Source organism: Zootoca vivipara, chromosome 7, assembly GCF_963506605.1.
Source record: "Zootoca vivipara chromosome 7, rZooViv1.1, whole genome shotgun sequence".
In the NCBI taxonomy this organism is placed as follows: Eukaryota; Metazoa; Chordata; class Lepidosauria; order Squamata; family Lacertidae; genus Zootoca; species Zootoca vivipara.
In genome coordinates, this window is record NC_083282.1 from 18,975,805 (window position 1) to 18,989,901 (window position 14,097).

Sequence of the window (14,097 nt, forward strand, 5' to 3'; positions counted from 1 at the left end):
TTAATGCTGGAGGAAGACAGTTTCTTCCAAATGACACAGTGTCCAGTGCTGGGCTTCTGAATGAATTCAGTGCACAATCCAAACATCTGAATGTCAGGAATTAGCATTGTATATGCCACATTTAGTGCAGTTCTACATAACGGAAAATACCTGTCATTATTTAGAAAGCGGTAATGAGACAAAAATGCAACTCCTTTACCTTCCTTCATCTATTGCAATCAATGGATATATTTCATGATGCATCTTACTTTCTGTCACAGCCTTCCATGTGAATGCAGCATAGTCTATTAAACATCCAAATAATCAGGAGGAAATGGACAAAACAGTACAGTCATACCTTGTTTTGTGGCTGAGATCTGTTCCGGAGCCCCGGCAGCTAGCCGAAAAGGACACAGGACAAAGTGCCATGTCTGCGCATGCGCAGAGCGGTTTGTGCTTCTGCGCATGTGCGAAGTACAATTTAGCACTTCTGCACATGCACAAGTGGCAAACCTGGAAGTAACCTGTTCTGGGATTTCTGGGTTTGCTGCGGACATTCGCCAGAATGGATGCTAGACAAGGCGGACGTTCGCGAAGGTATTACTGTACAATAAAGGAAAGTGAGGCTGTATCATTTATGCATGTTAGGTGATAAAACAGGAAAGTGCAAGTATTCTGGTGCTGTTTAATTGGTTGGCTTTTTTTCTTGCACCATGGCTCATTTTCCAACAAAGGACTGGAGACCCTGCAAATCCCCTTCTCAAGGGGGCTGCGTAATGTTGCTACTAAGCACTGCAGACTTGCCAAGAAAAAAAATGCTTCATTACTTCATTACAAACTGGTCTGAACAAGGTGAAGGGCCCCACAACACATTCTGCTAAATGCACATTTTAAAACCCTTCTGCAGTCTGTCCCTGAAGGTACTCACTGGCTGGCCCGGAATGAAATGTTCTTACATTTAAAGATGTATCTATTGGGGATTGTAATTTACATTGAGAGAATCTGAGATAATCAAATATATAAACCCATCCCTTTTGTTGTTGTTGTTCCTAGGGTCTTCCTGGCCCACCAGGGGAAAAAGGTGAAAATGGTGACGTTGGTCCAATGGTAAGTCTTTCTCCTCTGCTATTCAGTGTTCAATACGCAAATGACAAAGAGTATTACACAAAAATAGAAGGTCTTTCCTTCTTCGTGCCCTCTCCTCCCATCCCTGGGTCATGAGATCTTCAGCTGAGGCTTGCTCCAGACATCATTACTGTTAGTGGTAAGATAGCCAACTGAGTTTACGAACCAGCCCAATATGCCTGTCCAAATGCTCCAAGAATCGATACTAGAATTGGCACATTCACTGTAACTGTGACTCCCTTTGTCATACATTGGAAGCTCTTAGCTAGTTCTGTAAAATGCTAAGCTAATGGCCCTTGTGCTGGCTTTAATGTATGTAAACCTGATTAATTTGTGTTTTGTATTTGTTTCCTACAGGGTCCCCCTGGTCCCCCTGGCCCAAGAGGTCCGCAGGGTCCAAGTGGAGCTGATGTAAGAGACACATCCTTTGAACACTTTTTACATTCTTTTTTTTTTAAACAAATAAGTAAAGCACATGATTTAACTGACCTCCTTTTTTGCCATCCCAGGGTCCTCAAGGTCCACCAGGATCTGTTGGCTCCGTTGGAGGTGTTGGTGACAAAGTAAGTAAGCGAACAAACTTTAAAAGAACAACAATGAATGGTATGGCAAAGGACACACACACAAGTGATTTTAATGTTAACGCTTTAGGATGTACGGCTGTATACGTATTCCAATCAGTTCGGGTGCTTTAAGACTGTTGATGTTTTCAGGTGGAATTCAGATACAAATTCAGGTTATGCAATTATAGTTGACATGGGAGGTCTTGCACAGCAAGCCTGCTATGTGATAAGAAAAGTGAAGGAAATGCACTGGGAAATCCAAAATAACAGTCGCTTTGACACAAAGAACATGACTGCCTTCAAAAAACCCCAGAAACTATCATTCCCAGCACTCTGAATAAACATTTCCCAGGATTCTTTGGAAGAATTCATGTGCTTTAAATATATGGTGTGTACACAGCCATTGTCTAATCTAAACAAACCAGGATGAATGTTCAATAAATAGATCATTGGGGAGTGCCCCTGGTTTCTTCTTGTTCTTTTTAACAACCAACAGATCCAAATTACAATGGTACCTCTGGTTAAGAACTTAATTCATTCCGGAGGTCCATTCTTAACCTGAAACTGTTCTTAACCTGAGGTACCACTTTAGCTAATGGGGCCTCCCGCTGCAGCCGCGTCACCGCCATGCAATTTCTGTTCTCATCCTGAAGTAAAGTTCTTAACCTGAGGTACTATTTCTGGGTTAGCAGAGTCTGTAACACGAAGCGTTTGTAACCCGGGGTACCACAGTACTGTATTTCATGGTTGGTGAGAATTTTGGAAATGTGTGGTTAGGTCTGGTGGAGAATCAGAATTCAAAATCAAGCGGCACAGTGTGTTCATTCTCATTGGAATCATTCGAGCTTTTTAGCTGCACCAAGCAAAGACGTGCAAGATAGGAAAAGAACAAAATATGAGGTTCAGGCATAGCTGCCAAGTTCTCCCTTTTTTTAAGGGAAATTCCCTTATGCTGAATAGGCTTCCTCATGAGAAAAGGGAAAACTTGGCAGCTATGGGTTCGGGATTGTTCCTAAGCATTATTTGCTTATCTGCCCAATGAGGAAAGTCTGATGGTCAGATGAATGCGCTCCTCCATCTCATTCTTCATCTTGTACAGAACCAGCATGAGTAGATACCCCAAGAGTAGGTGGATCTGAGTTGAGCCTCGTGTTTCATCTCAACATTCCATATCTAGAACCAGATTAAATTTTGCAAAGTGAAATATGCCATTATGTGCAATTTGCATGATTTATTCTGTGTGCATGCAGCTTGATTAAAGGAGTAGCATACAATTCAGACTGCTCTTCTTCCATGATTTCATTAGGACCTTTGCATCACTTGGATATATATAATACAACACTGCTAAAACTCAAGAGCTTCAAAGAGCTACTAGAAAGTGCTCATTGGGAAACTAAAAGCTAGTGAATACATTCCTACCCCAGGAATCCAGGACAGGCACACTTCCCCCATGCACACAAAGTATTGTTTAATCTAATTCTTTGAGGAGGAATAGGCATGCAGCTTGGCATACATTTGCCAAATATATGTGGTGCCAAGTTGGAGAGGCGAAAATAGGCATCTATGCCAAACTTCAAAATTATATCCATACAGTGGAACCTCGGTTCTCGAACGGCTCCGTTGATGAATGATTTGGAACCCAACGCCGAAAACCTGAAAGTAATTGCTTCCGTTTTTGAACACGACTCGGAAGTCAAACAGTTTCTCCATTTTTTCAACGGATTTTGCCGACTACCCATTGATCCTCAGTTTGCGAACGTTTCGGAAGTCGAACGGTCTTCCGGAATGGGTTACGTTCGAAAACAGAGGTTCCACTGCATCTTCTAATTTTACCCAGAAGAATATTTCACCTAAAATGGCATGGCAAACTCATTTCAGCACAAATTTACTGTGTCTAAAAAGTAGCCATTTTTACCTTGTCCACGTTAGTCGAGCAAAATCTACAAAGAATCATGTAAAGACAATTCCATACCTACTTTCCTTTTAGTAAATGCCATTGAAACCAATGGTATTTACCTTTGAGTAGGCTTTCACTGCAATACATTTATTATGGCATAAAGTTCAGTGGACTGGAGTTCACATGAGCAGACTCACTAAATATTTATGCCATAATAAATCTGTAAGTCTTTAAGGTGCTACAAGAATCTCCGTTACTTTTACAAAATAATGAGAGAATGTGGAAGAACCAGTCTTTCTCCCAAGCTGATATTTCAACAGTAATAGTACATGGGATGATTCTGTTTTAGATACTATGTTAATTTTATTGTAGACTTAACATTGACTTAAATGCTATTTCACCAGAATTAAGACTCTTCCAACACTGCTTTTACTATCTGATGTATTTTATTAACTTTTTGTTGGGAAGATCATAATCCAGATTGGACTTTTTCCATCCCGTTATATGTAGGGAAGGACATGTTTATGCAATGCAATTTATTCCTGTTGGTTCTCTTCAGTTGAATAGAACCACACACATACCATTTTAATGTAATGATCTAACATAAAAACAAAAATGAGTTTTGAGAAGATGAAACACTGCAGGACTTTAATTTCTTGAAAATATGAGGCAATCTGTACACCTTGGATTTACCTCATTTACCAGATTTAACTTTACATGTCATGGGTGTTAGAAATCCTGTGGATTATACAAAGTAGGTTATATGAAGGAGTCCACAATGATGTGGACTTTAGTAATACTATTGTTTCATTGAATTAGTTTTTTGCAGTGTCCAAACCATGGAAAATCCAGAGTCAATGGCACATTCAAATCCTGGTTCCATTTGGTTCTCCCTGCTAGATAATGGTTTACCTGAGAATTTTAGATCTTAATGGGTAGTGATAAGTACCATGATAATTAAAATTATAATATCGTAATTAATTATTTATACCCTGTCTATCTGGCTGGGTTTCCTCAGCCACTCCTGTAGGGCACATTCAGAAGAAACTTTCACCCATAAAATGAAAGGGAAATGACATATTGTGTGGCATGGACATGTCAAAAACAAGCATGTGAATCATAGAGTTGGAAGGGACCATGAGGGTCCTGTCGTCCAACTCCCTGCCCTGCAGGAATCTTGCCATAGCCATCCCTAGGTGCAAACCACCAACCTTCTGGTTAACAGACAAACACACTGGCCATTGTGCTGCAGGCTCCACTCTAAGAACCTTCATGACTGGATCTAAATCCAGCAAATAGTGTCTCATATGTGGAATTGTCAAATTTGGAATTTCTTAAATACATAAACCAAAAACGTACACGTTTGACAAAATTCAACTATCTTTGGTTCAATCTCACTTCTCTCATCTGAGCTCCACCTCTCTTCTATTAGGGTAAATTAAACAGACATTGAATTTTACAGATTCAAAGACCTAAGTTTTCCATATGGTTGAAATTTTAAGATCTCAAAGAATCTGCAAATTGAGATGATTTATTTCAAGTCTGTATCAAATTAAATCTAAAATAATTCTATGCTTTTAATTATGCACACTCAATATATCTGTCTGTACTGATGGGGTCTGGCGAAGGTCTGTATTCATTGATGCCTCAGATTAATCAGTATTTCTGACCAAGCAATACACAGTGGTACCTCCGATTGTGCACGGGATCCGTTCCAGAGCTCTGGTTGAATCCTGAGGTGTGCGTATCCCGAGGTGCTGCTTCTGCGCATGCGCACGCAGCGAAACCCGGAAAAATACTTCCAGGTTTGTCGCGCACATATCCTGAAGGGTACGTAACCGGAGGTGAACATTAAGTAGAGGTACCACTGTATATTAAAAAATGCTGAGGCATGTTCTGGAGAGGTATAATTTATTCTGATGCATGTACGGCATAATTGAACAAAAAGGAGAAGACATGCTTTTGCAGTTATGACTTGGGTGTTTTTTGTTTGTTTGTTTGTTTGTTTTTGGTTATTCCGATAATTCAAAATTGGGCAGGTTTGTTTGCTTGTGAATATTGGGATTTGGTATGACAAAACAAGTCAGGTATTCTGAAGGCCTCTTCAGAAGATTTCCTATTTTCCTTTGCTTTCTTGACCTAGCAGTTGGCTAAAAAGACGGAGCCCTCTTGAACTTTCCCTTTCCACTTTTCATAGCTGAAGCCCTCTCTAAATTGTTTTGCCTTGGAGCACCACAAGTCCTTTCCATATTCTTTTTGGTACTGTGAGGGACAGGGGATATCGCGAAGTCCCTCCCCTCCTGAGTTCAAGCCCGTCCCCGAGCAAAGGGGAAAGCAGGGAGAGTTCCGATTCCAGTGGGGAATCAGGAAGTCGTGTCCGAGGCTCAGGCAAGGTAGAGGAGCCAGGGTCCCAGGTGGGACAGGAAGGGGCAAGCAAGGGGGGAAGACCCATCCCTCCAACTCCAGAATTACGCAGGAAGAGGAGGGGCAAGAGGATGGGTCTGCCAAAGCTTTTGTGTTGGAGAAAGACGCGCCAAAAGCCATTAGGAGGTTCTGAAACCGACTGACAACATCGCTCCGTGTAAATAGAAATGACTTGAGCACTGTAAATACGCAGCACCAATAAAAGAATAAAATGCAGAGCTGCGTAGCGTAGTTACTCTGAAGTAGTCCACTCCGGCCACTGTGACAGCAACCTCCTAATCATTTTTGGGCTACTTCGGAGTTGCCGGGATGAGCGTGTCCGAGGCGGAGAAGTGGCGGCAGATCGCTGAGCAAGCCCAGCTAGAACTGCAACAGCTGTCGCTGCAGGCGCAGGGAGAATTGAAGGCAGCTAAAGAGGAGACTAAGAAGGTCCAGGACGACCGGCTACAACTTGCGGAACAGGTGAGAGAGCTCCAGGAAAAAGAGCAGCATTTAAGGGCGGTGGCGGTAGACCTCCAAAACAAGCTGGATGCAGAGAAAAACAAGGCGGGAGGGGCTCCCCAAGTCCAAGTGCTGCCAGGAAGGAGAGCAGGGACCCTTGTAAGCAAGTTCAATGGAGACCCGAAGGAGTTTCAGGGCTTTGAGACTGAGATCGTGTATGCTCTTGAGCTGCACCAGAATGAGTTCCCCGATGATGAGCACAGAGTAGCGTTTATTGTGGAACATCTCACCGGAGCAGCCAGGGAGTGGCTAAGACCATTAATCGCAACCAAGAATCCTTGCATGAAAAATGTCCAACAATTTCTAGAAGGTTTGAGGACGATGTATTCGTCCGATAGTCATTTGGACCAGACTAAGGAGGAACTGCATAATTTACGCCAAGGAAATATGACAGTTCGCGCATATTGGGCGAAATTCACCATGCTGGTGCACAGACTGGGGTGGGTTTTGGATTCGCCTCCCATGCAAGCTGCGTTTTACTTGGGTTTGAGCGAGGAGGTGAAGGATGAACTCTCGAGAGGTCCAAAGCCCAGTACTATGGATCAGCTGAGCAAAGCAGCTCTGGCGGTGGGGGTGAGGCAGGAATCCCGGTGGAACGACAAGCAAGCGACGCGCGCAAAGCGGGCTTGGTTCCCACGGTCGCAGGAGAAGCCACTCCCTCAACAACCCTTTCAGGCCACGCCTGGAGCCAGCCAGGACCAGGAGCCCATGCAGATTGATAGCGCGCGCGCGCGGGCTTTTCAAACCCCAGCGGCGCCAAGACGCAAGGAGGGAAGGGGCGGGAATTGCTTTCTCTGCAACTCCCCCCAGCATCTCGTCAGAGACTGCCCACATCGCAGGGAGTGGCAAGGAAAGGCGGGAACGGTGGTGCCCTCCCCCACTGACGCAGCACCACAGCAGGGAAACGGGAAAGCCTGGCTGCAGGTGACAAGGGGCAGCAGCCAGGCACAGTCAGCAGACAACAGCCCCAGCCCGCCCACCCGCACAGAGAGGTGCAGAGCCAGCCCACCCCTCCCAGAGCAGGAGTGGTTCTAGAAGTGACGCTAACGCTCCCAAATGGCTATCCCCTGACGGTCCTCGCCTTAATTGACAGTGGGGCGTCCGCCAACTTCTTCTCGAGAAGCTTTGCAGAAGAGCACCAAATCCAGCTTTTGCAGTTGGATTTTCCTCTGCACGTAGCAACCATTGACGGCAGGGAGCTGCTGGGAGGGGCCATCACACATCAAACCCCCCCCATGAGAATGACGGTGGGAAGGCACTCCGAGACACTGGCGTTCAACGTCACCACCATCTCAGACCCCCCCATCGTCTTGGGCATGAGCTGGCTGGCGCGCCACGACCCCTCCATCAGTTGGCACCAGAGGTGCATCACGTTTGGGTCAGACTTTTGTCTGGAACATTGCATGCAGCACCAACCAGGGGAGGGGCCTCCGATAGCCACGGTGGCCACCATGCATATCAAAGGGGGTGAGGCAATACCCAAGCAGTACTGGGACCTGCAGGAGGTCTTCAGCGAAGCGGAGTCCGACCACCTACCCCCGCACAGGCCTTTTGACTGCCAGATCAACCTGGTGCCAGGGGCGACGATACCCCCAGCCAAGCTGTACGCCATGTCAGACCAGGAGCTGGAGGATCTGCGCGCTTTCATCGACAAGAACCTCAAGCGGGGGTTCATAAGGGAAAGCAAGGCAGCAGGGGGCAGCCCGGTCTTCTGGGTGGACAAGAAAGACACGCAACAGCGCCGTCTTGTGGTGGACTTTAGACGGCTGAATTCGGTGACAGAGCCCGTGGCTTTCCCCATGCCCAGAGTGGATGATCTCCTGACAGCGGCACGCAGGGGCAAGATTTTCACCAAGCTGGACCTAAGGGGGGCGTACAACTTGATCAGGATCCGGGAAGGAGATGAATGGAAAACCACGATGTTCACGCCTCTGGGCTCTTTTGAATATCTGGTGATGCCCTTCGGTTTGCAAGGGGGCTCAGCATGCTTCCAGGCCTTCATGCACCACGTCCTGGGGTCCCTCCTCTTCAGGAAATGCTTGGTCTTCCTAGATGACATCCTTATCTACTCGAATGACCCAGTGCAGCATGTGAAAGATGTCAGAGAGGTGTTGCAACGCCTGAAGGAGAACCACCTGTATGTGAAGCTGGAGAAGTGCAAGTTTCACACCAAAGAGGTGGACTTCCTGGGCTACAAGCTGTCAGACAAGGGGCTGGCGATGGACAAGGACAAGGTGCAGGCCATCCTGGACTGGCACAGCCCCAGGACGCGCAAAGATGCCCAACGCCTACTAGGCTTCGCTAACTTCTACAGGAAGTTCATCAAGAACTTCTCTCGCGTTACGGCTCCCATCACGGACTGCCTGAGAGGCAAGCAGAAGTTCAAGTGGACACCAGAGGCGCAAGCAGCGTTCGAAAGCCTCAAGAGAGTGTTCGCCTCAGACCAAAACCTGTTCCATGTGGTGCAGGACGCGCCCCTACGCATTGAGACAGATGCTTCTGAAAAAGCTGTGGGCGCAATTTTGTTGCAACTGGACGCCAACAGGGAGTGGAGACCCTGTGCCTTCTTCTCCAGGAAGCTGACACAGCCTGAACGCAACTACACAGTGTTTGATAGGGAACTTCTTGCGATCTACGCTGCGTTCCAGCACTGGCGACACTTCCTGGTGGGCGCGAAGCACCCCATCCAGGTGTGCACAGACCACAAGAACCTGGAGTTCTGGAGAACTGCCAGGGTGCTCAACCAGCGGCAGATACGGTGGGCAGAGTTCTTCTCGAACTTCAACTTCTCCATCCACTACATCCCGGGGGAGCAGAATGTCAGGGCGGATGCCCTCTCCCGCAAGCCAGAGTACATGGAGGAGGAGGCGCCACCAGCCCCAAGGCACATTTTCCCCCCGTCGGCATGGTCCTGCGGAGCAGCTGTGGTGAGCGAGGCAGAACTCACAGCACTGACGGCAGCGGATGAATTTGCCAACCGCATCTTCAGAGAACTGAGAGGGGGGAGGGAGCAGGCAAAAGACTTTGCAGAACGCAGAGGGCTGCTTTTCTACAAGGGTGCGCTGTACCTACCCACCACCCAGCTTCGACGTACGGTCCTCAAGCAGATGCACGACAACCCTACAGCGGGGCATTTTGGAAGGGACAAAACCGCTCACCTAGTCATGAGACACTTCTGGTGGCCAGGGGTGCGGGAAGATGTTCGAGACTATGTAAGGGGCTGTACCACCTGCCAGCGGGCGAAGGTGGTCAGAGCAGCGCCACCAGGGTTGCTGGAGCCCTTAGCCACACCACACAGGCCGTGGGAAGTGGTGTCCATGGACTTCATCACAGATCTGCCTTCGTCCAGGGGTAAGACTGCAGTGTTGGTGGTGGTGGACCTTATGTCCAAAATGTGTCACTTTATACCGTGTGCCAGGGCAGTCTCGGCAGAAGAGACAGCCAAACTGTTTGTTGATCACATTTTCAGACTGCATGGATTACCTTTAAGGGTTATTTCGGATCGTGGCCGCCAATTTGTTTCCAGGTTCTGGCGGCGGCTAATGAACCTCCTGCAGGTGGAGGTCAGCTTGTCGACGGCTAGACACCCGCAGACCAACGGACAAGCGGAGAGGGTCAACGCCATTCTGCAGCAGTACCTGAGATGCTACGTCAGCCAGCGGCAAACGGACTGGGTGGATCGCTTGCCACTAGCAGAATTTGCCTACAACAATGCAGTGCACGTCTCCACAGGGGTGTCGCCCTTTAAGGCCAATTACGGGCGCGACCTCAGATCTTTCCCAGAGAGGGAGAGGGAGGAGGAGGAGGAGGAGGGCCCACAGGCTGAGGATTGGGCAGAGGAACTGGAGACGGTGCACCAGCAGCTCAGAGAACACTTGGAGAGGGCCAAGGAAGCGTACAAAAAGGGGGCAGATCGCCACAGGCGACAAGGGGAGGTCATCAGGGTGGGGGACAAGGTGTGGTTGTCCTCGGAGGGCCTTCCCACCAGAGGGAGGTGCAAAAAGCTGGCACCCAAAAGGCTGGGCCCCTTCACGGTCACGCAACAGGTAAACCCGGTGGCATACAGGCTGGCACTGCCAGAGGACATGAGGGTGCATCCAGTGTTTCATAGATCGCTGCTGTCGCCGTACAGGGAAAGCAGCAGGCTCCGAGACAGCGAACAAACCCCCGAGGGAGGGGGGGAGAGGGAAGGCAGGGAGCAACTCAATGAGGCCACGGCCATCCTGGATTCAAGGTGGGGGGTGGGGGGACTGGAGTACCTCATGGCATGGGAGGATGCTCCAACGTCCCAGAATGAATGGGTCCCAGCCACTCAGATACAGGAGGAATTCTTGGTGGAAGAATTTCACGCCCTCTTTCCCCACAGACCCAAGCCCTGGCACATGGAAAGGGAGGGGGAGGAGGAGGAGGCACGGGAGAGCAGCTCACCATGGCGCTGGGAAGCGGAGTTTGAGGAACCAGAGGATGAGGTATGGGTGTCACCGAGATCCACCCAGTCAGAGGAAGGAGCAGATTGGCAGAACGTTTTTACCCCCACCAGCTCTGACGCCACGGACTTTTTGGGATTCCCGTCCGCCCAGGCGGAAGGGGGGGGCTCGCAGGACTGGGGGGAGGTATTCACACCAACGGGCTCGGAGAGCACTGAGTTCTTAGGCTTCCAGTCGTCACCGACACATGGGGGGGGCCTGGGGAGGGGTGAAGGAGAGCTTGGGAGGGGGGTGGATGTGAGGGACAGGGGATATCGCGAAGTCCCTCCCCTCCTGAGTTCAAGCCCGTCCCCGAGCAAAGGGGAAAGCAGGGAGAGTTCCGATTCCAGTGGGGAATCAGGAAGTCGTGTCCGAGGCTCAGGCAAGGTAGAGGAGCCAGGGTCCCAGGTGGGACAGGAAGGGGCAAGCAAGGGGGGAAGACCCATCCCTCCAACTCCAGAATTACGCAGGAAGAGGAGGGGCAAGAGGATGGGTCTGCCAAAGCTTTTGTGTTGGAGAAAGACGCGCCAAAAGCCATTAGGAGGTTCTGAAACCGACTGACAACATCGCTCCGTGTAAATAGAAATGACTTGAGCACTGTAAATACGCAGCACCAATAAAAGAATAAAATGCAGAGCTGCGTAGCGTAGTTACTCTGAAGTAGTCCACTCCGGCCACTGTGACAGGTACACTACACAGATCTTATCCCTCCAGATGCAGATCTGTCAGAGCTTTGCATTCAGAAACACTGACTGAAGTCACAGGTCAGTCAAAATCATTTGGGTCACGGGCCACTTCTTAATCACGCCTAGAAAGCAAAGCAGTGCAGTTCTTTCGCTTAAAGCCCCAGGTGTTCCTCCTTCCTATCCAAAGGAAGATTCAGCCACTTATTTTGGGTACTTCCAATTCTATTTTATTTCTTTTTCTATGCCAATAAGATAAATGAAAAGAACTGTAGCTCACCTTACCGTATCTAGGGTTTTCATTTCCTCTAACAAGCTTTTTAAGTCTCAGGAAAAGCACTTACTGATGCTTCACATAGGGACTTCCATTAAAAAAAAAAAAACCTAACAAACGCAACACCGTGTGAATTGGGCTTAATTCGGATTGAGAAACTATTCAAAGAAAATATGTAAACTGTGCAAGGGAAATTTTGAATTCTCATCCTCTAGGAACAGTGAGGATAAAAATAATAAAATCGCACCGTATATTTCTGTGTCTGATCTTTGTTTCTTTTCCATGGTGTTTTTGTTGGAAGCATTTTTTGACCTAAAGTGAAGTTATCCTCAGATGGCACTCAGCATCCTAGAATTTGCAGCCCACTGTACATAGTGCATTTCTGCATGTCTCTGTTGTTCCTGTTAATACGGTGCCTATCTTCTTCTTCTTCTTCTTCTTCTTCTTCTTCTTCTTCTTCTTCTTCTTCTTCTTCGATCACTCGTATCCGAGTTAAGAATTCTTCCATAAACGCGGTTTTAACAATGGGTCCATAAGTGACTGTGGAGGCCAATTCTGGATCCACACGTCCTTCCACAGTGGGGACATTGGTTTCTGGGCGGGAGTTGATCACGGTGTGGATTTGCCAAGCGTGCCTTCCTCTTAGCACATTTCTCCCTTGCGTCCTGAGATCGAGTGTCTTCAAAGCCCATGACACCTTTGGTAAAGGCTGTTCTCCAACTGGAGTGCTCACAGGCCAGTGTTTCCCAGTTGTCAGTGTTTATACTACATTTTTTTAAGATTTACCTTGAGACAGTCTTTAAGCCTCTTTTGTTGACCACCAGAATTATGCTTTCCATGTTTAAGTTCGGAATAGAGTAGCTGCTTTGGAAGATGATTATCAGGCATCCACACAACATGGCCAGTCCAACAAAGTTGATGTTGAAGTGTCTATAGCCACCCATCAACAAATATTCTCTGCACAGTTTTCAAGCAAGGCAATAGTGGGATTACAAACTTTAACAGTTTAAAAACAAACAAAAACAAGCCAAATTTTGAGAGCAGCATTTGATCACATTCAGTCACTGAAACCAATGTTCAAAGCCTATCTATCTATCTATCTATCTATCTATCTATCTATCTATCTATCTATCCAAACTCCATATTGCTCCAGTTAATGCATTGTATTTTTAACTGCCTTGTTGTTTCTTATTTCTGCCATGCATGCTGTTGTATTGGCCAAAGTGATCAAAGGCAGCTGCTGTGAAAATGTCCTCTGCAATGCTGAATGATTAATGTTTCCAGTCTCCTCAGAAAAGAGCGGAACTCTAAAGGGTTTCTGTTACACTCAAGCACAAACCACTTAAAAGCCAACTTCTCCCCAAAGTACTCTACTTTTAAAAAAATTTAAAAAATAGAGCAGCAATTGCGATTAATGAAAGGGGGAAGAAAGGAAAGCTTCAAAGAAAACACAGTGGCTGCGTTTTGAAGTGGTGAGGGGAAACTCTTGACCGTTGTATGAAAGGGAAGAAGGAATACTGGCCATCATTGCTGACGTGCTCTTGTTTCAAATCCGATCATACAAAGCCTGGCTTGGCTTGTGGGTTTGTTGCCCATTTCTAAATGGAATCTGAAGTGGATGCTTAGAAATGAGAGCATGTAGCACTGCAGCAGTATGTTTGCAAAGAGTATTCAGTTCAAACTTTGGCATCTACAAGTAAGTAGAATCTCCTGGTAACAGGCCTGAAGAGGACTGCAGCCAATGGTGTGTCATTGGTGGAATAGGGGGACTAGGATAGTCCCCTAAATGTTCCGCTGGTGCCTCCTTCCCAAAGTCCAGGAAGCTTCTGCTTAGCTCAGGGAGGGAGGTGTGATGCTCTTATGAGTCCAAGAGCCCTTCTGCCATCTTCCCAAAGCCCAGCCATGATGCACGATGCTCACATGCACGATGTCACCCACCCCCAATCAGCCTTGCAAGCTGGCGCCTCTGGCCCTAACTGTTCCCCCACACAAAAAAAAAATCACTGCACACCACTGAACGCAGCCTGATGCCTTGGGGAGTCATGACCAGTCAAAGGGGTCAACAATGGCCTGCCTCCATGCAAGGCATTTTTTATATGTCCATACCTTGATGATAAGTTCCTGCAGTCCTCAGCTGTGGATGGGTCTGTGTTTACCCAGTTGCCATTCCTGGAAAGTCGTGAAA

General features: G+C 47.5%; 1 protein-coding gene across 4 annotated transcripts in view; it reads left to right on the forward strand.

The window, feature by feature from the left end:
- The window catches only part of COL11A1 (collagen type XI alpha 1 chain), a 252,806-nt gene that overhangs the window by 200,460 nt on the left and 38,249 nt on the right, over positions 1-14,097 (forward strand). For all 4 annotated transcript variants that reach the window (XM_035122972.2, XM_035122974.2, XM_035122973.2 and 1 more), the window contains 3 exons: positions 1,033-1,086; positions 1,462-1,515; positions 1,614-1,667. In XM_035122972.2, the coding sequence (XP_034978863.2) occupies positions 1,033-1,086; positions 1,462-1,515; positions 1,614-1,667 (162 nt within the window). The remainder of the gene's footprint in view (positions 1-1,032; positions 1,087-1,461; positions 1,516-1,613; positions 1,668-14,097) is intronic.